The sequence below is a fragment of the Acanthisitta chloris genome, unplaced genomic scaffold, assembly GCF_000695815.1.
Source record: "Acanthisitta chloris isolate BGI_N310 unplaced genomic scaffold, ASM69581v1 scaffold8749, whole genome shotgun sequence".
NCBI lineage: Eukaryota > Metazoa > Chordata > Aves > Passeriformes > Acanthisittidae > Acanthisitta > Acanthisitta chloris.
This window is the reverse complement of record NW_008693050.1, coordinates 12097-16565: the sequence shown is the minus strand read 5'-3', so window position 1 is coordinate 16565 and position 4469 is coordinate 12097. Positions and strand designations below refer to the sequence as shown.

At 55.1% G+C, this 4469-nt stretch overlaps 1 protein-coding gene across 1 annotated transcript in view; it reads left to right on the top strand.

The window, feature by feature from the left end:
• Positions 1-4469, top strand: part of LOC103810038 (fibrillin-2-like) — a gene marked incomplete at its 5' end in the record, with an annotated part of 16897 nt that overhangs the window by 5671 nt on the left and 6757 nt on the right. Inside the window, 6 exons of the mRNA XM_009082920.1 lie at positions 695-814; positions 1216-1338; positions 2054-2185; positions 2885-3010; positions 4048-4254; positions 4429-4469. The exon at positions 4429-4469 is cut by the window's right edge and continues 70 nt beyond it. Of these exons, the coding sequence (XP_009081168.1) occupies positions 695-814; positions 1216-1338; positions 2054-2185; positions 2885-3010; positions 4048-4254; positions 4429-4469 (749 nt within the window). The remainder of the gene's footprint in view (positions 1-694; positions 815-1215; positions 1339-2053; positions 2186-2884; positions 3011-4047; positions 4255-4428) is intronic.

Sequence of the window (4469 nt, the reverse complement as noted above, 5' to 3'; positions counted from 1 at the left end):
GGGTCTGTGTGGGGAAGGGTCTGATGGTGAGGAAGGGTCTGTGATGGTGGGGAAGGGTCAGTGTGAGTGAGGAAGGGTCTGTGTGGGGAAGGGTCTATGATGGTGAGGAAGAGTCTGTGATGGTGAGGAAGGATCTGGGTGAGGAAGGGTCTGGGTGGGGAAGGGTCTGTGTGGGGAAGGGTCTGATGATGAGGAAGGGTCTGTGTGGGTGAGGAAGGGTCTGGGTGGGTGAGGAAGGGTCTGATGGTGAGGAAGGGTCTGTGATGGTGAGGAAGGGTCAGTGTGGGTAAGGAAGGATCTGTGTGAGGAAAGGCCTATGTGGTTAGAGTCCGTGAGGAAGGGTCTGATGGTGAGGAAGGGTCTGTGTGGGTCAGAGTCTGTGTGGGGAAGGTCTTGGTAAGGAATGGTCTGAGTGAGTAAGGAAAGGTCTGTGTGGTTAACATCTGTAGGGAAGTGTCTGTGAGAGTGAGGAAGGGTCAGTGTGGGTCAGGTCTGTGTAGGAAAGGTGTGTGTGGGTCAAGGTGTGTGTGTGGGTCAGGGTCTCCATGGGACACCTCCTGCTGCTTTCACCCTCCTTACATCAGAGGCACTGAGTGAGAGAGGGAATTGCTGGGTTGGAATGCTCTGGCATCAGGAGACCAGCCCACCCCTTTCCCCTCCAGCTCCTCCACCTAAGCTGCTTCTGTCCCCCCAGATACCGACGAGTGCTCCATTGGCAATCCCTGTGGGAATGGCACCTGCACTAACGTGGTGGGAGGCTTCGAGTGTGCCTGTGATGAGGGCTTTGAGCCAGGGCCCATGATGACATGTGAAGGTAACAACTCTTCATTCCCAATCTCCTGGGCTGGGGGAGGGACCCACAGGGTCACTGCCTGGCTCAGCCTCCAGTGGATGGTGCAGGACATCCTGGGGCTCATCTATTAGTGTGTATCAGTGCTGGTCTCCTTCAGCTTCCCCCAAGGCTGGAGCCCTGGAGGAGATCTGGAGAGCTGCCTAAATACAGGAGCTGCCTCCCCAAGGGGACAGGACCCTGTCCCTATGGAAGCTGCTGAGACACCAGGTGTCTGTCCATCTGCAACCAAAGACCATGGCAGGAACCAAAGTTCTCATGAGATGAATGCTCAGAGAGGGTGGATCTGTCCTGGGGAGGTCCAGCACTGATCCTGCCCCACTGAGATAACCAAGGTGAGCTCTGTCCTCTCTCCTTCCTCCCAGATATCAATGAGTGTTCCCTGAACCCTCTGCTCTGTGCCTTCCGCTGCATCAACACCTTTGGCTCCTATGAGTGCACCTGCCCAGCTGGATATGCCCTCAGAGAAGACAGAAGGATGTGCAGAGGTAAAACTCCTTTCTGCTTCCATCAGGGAAGCTCCCAAACTCTCCCCAGATTCCTGCACTTATCCGTGTGTGGACAGAGAAGACTTCTGTGCTGGCATCTCTGGCCTTGTGCTCACTCTCACCCACCTTGGTGTCTTGCTGGTAGGGATGAAATTCTTTACTCAGAGGGTGCTGAGGCACTGGCACAGGTTGCCAAGATAAATTGTCCTGCCCCATCTGTGGAAGTGTTCCAGGACAGGTTGGAGAAGAGAAGCTCCTTAGAGTCTGTTCCAGTACCTCAAGGGGCTCCAGGAGAGCTGCAGAGGGACTTGGGACAAGAGATGGAGGGACAGGACACAGGGAATGGCTTCCCACTGCCAGAGGGCAGGGACAGATGGGATATTGGGAAGGAATTCCTCCCTGGGAGGTGCTGAGGCACTGGCACAGGTTGCCCAGAGCAGCTGTGGCTGCTCCATCCCTGGGAGTGTTCCAGACCAGGTTGGATGAGGCTCCGAGCAACCTGGACTGGTAGAAAGTGTCCCTGCCCATGGTGGGGAGTTGGAACAAGATGATTTTTAAGGTCCTTCCAACCCGAACTAATCTGGGATTCCATGATTCTATGACTATTTGTGTGCCAACCAGCCTGGACCAAGGCTGCAGGGATTGATGGAGGTGTGGGCACTCAGTTCCCAGTGCAGAGCTGGCAGGGTGAGCTCTGATGAGGTCTCTGTTGCAGATCTGGATGAGTGTGCAGAAGGGCTGCATGACTGTGAGTCTCGAGGGATGCTCTGCAAGAACCTCATCGGCACCTTCATGTGCATCTGCCCACCAGGAATGCAGCGCAGGCCCGATGGGGAGGGCTGCACAGGTACCAGGGCAGGCTGGGAGGGCTCTCCAGTTGGGATGGACATCATCCTCTTCAAGGCATTGCCCATGGGGCTGTATTTCATGGCCTTGGGTCAAACAGCTCCTCCCCATATGTCAGAACCTCCTAGTAGATGCCTACACACACAGAACTTCTGTTCACCCCTTGACTCGTGGATCACAGTCCCAGCACAAGGTGACACTGTGCCATGTGTCCTTTCCTTTGAGTTTTCCCATGGCTGTCTTGAGCTTCTTTGCACTGAGCTGCAAAGGAAGGGGCAACACTGGGCAGCCCAGACCTGGAGAGGCTTTGAGCACAGCAGGAACACAGCTTGCCCAGGTCCACTGGTCCAGCAGGAGCACAGTTAGCCAACCCAGTTCCACTCCTGGCCCAGCAGGAGCACAGTTAGCCAGCCCAGTTCCCCTCCTGGCACAGCAGGAGCACAGTTAGCCAACCCAGCTGCATCCAGCAGCTTGGCCACTGCAGGTGGAGGATGTGCAAGCCAGGAAAGCTCCATTTCACCACCCTGGGAGAGATCCATGTCAAGTGGATGTGTCTCCAGCTGCCTAAGGGTGTTGGAAATGCTCCTCAAGGATGCTGTGAGGGCATTTCAAACTGAGTGGTAGCACAGGGACTTAGGGGAAGCTGGAATTTATCCCTTGCCTCAGCACAGCTCTCTGTGGTTCCTTCCTTCCCTCCCAGATGAGAATGAGTGTCGGACCAAGCCTGGGATCTGTCCCAATGGACGCTGTGTCAACACCGTGGGGAGTTATCGCTGCGACTGCAATGAAGGCTTTGAAGTCAGCCCCTCTGGCACAGAGTGCATAGGTAATTGCCAAGTCCTGCTGGGCATGGAGCAGCTTCTCCTTGGTAGATGCTGCTTTGCAGGTGTTTCAAAGAGGGAATGGCTTCCCATGGCCATAGGACAGGGTTGGATGGGATATTGGGAAGGAATTCTTCCCTGGGAGGGTGGTGCAACACAGGTTGTCCAGGAAAGCTGTGGCTGCTCCATTCCTGGGAGTGTTCCAGGCCAGGTTGGATAAGGCATCAAGGTGACAAGGCTGTAGGTACTGCCCTGGAAAAGACTCATGGATATGCAGCTTCTGGCTCTTGCTCTTAACTCCAGATCTTCCAGTACCTAAAGGGGTTCCAAGAGAGCTGGAGAGGCAGTTGGGACAAAGCCATGGGCTGATAGGACAAGGGGGAATGGCTTCCCGCTGCCAGAGGGCAGGGATAGGTGGGATATTGGGAAGGAATTCCTCCCTGTGAAGAGGCTGAGGCACTGGCACAGGTTGCCCAGAGAAGCTGTGGCTGCTCCATCCCTGGAAGTGTTCAAGGATGGAGCAACCTGGGTTAGTGGAGTGTGTCCCTGCCCATGGCAGGGGATGGAATTGGATGAGCTTTAATGTCTCTCCAACCCAAACCACTCTGGGATTCCATGCTCTAATCCTTTTGTCTTGAAATTCCTCCCCCTGTCCTTAAGTCTCTGTTCAAAGCACCTGCCTGGGGGAATGGCTGTGTTGGACCTTCCCACTCTTCCCCTTGGAAAGGTTTCAGAGCTGGAGGAGATCCTTGTGCTGAAGTTTTTTCCTCTTACAACTAAAAAAGCTGGATGATCCTCAGGGAAAGTTGGGACACAAGCTGTGTGTCACCCCCATGGCAGTGGGTGGAATGAGATGAGCTTTAAGGTCCTTCCAACCCAAACCATTCTAGGATTCCAAGTGGAAAGATTGTTGGGGCATCACCTTTACCAAACCACACCACCCTCCATGCTGCCACTGGCACAGGCTGGACAGGCTGCTCCATTATCCCTGATGCTAACACTGCCTCAATCCTGAACTTCTCTCCCTCTTCTCTCTGCCCAGACACTCGCCAAGGTTTCTGCTTCACTGAGGTCCTGCAGACCATGTGCCAGATGTCCTCCACCAACCGCAACCTGGTCACCAAGTCCGAGTGCTGCTGCAACAGTGGGCGCAGTTGGGGCCCCCAGTGTGAGCTCTGCCCCCTCCCTGGCACTGCCCAGTACAAGAAGATGTGTCCTCATGGCCCAGGGTACTCCACTGATGGCAGAGGTGAGGGGGCAGAGGGGACAGTGGGTGCCTGGAGTAGACAAGAAGCTTCTGAGATGTTCCTTTACAACTAGTAGAGGCTTTGGCTCTCTGGGACAGTCCAAGCTGCCCTGGCACAACAGAATGGAGATAGAGGCAGCTCTGGCACTGTGACAGGTCCTTCCCTTCCTCTTGCAGACATTGATGAGTGCAAGGTCCTGCCCAACCTCTGCAGGAAC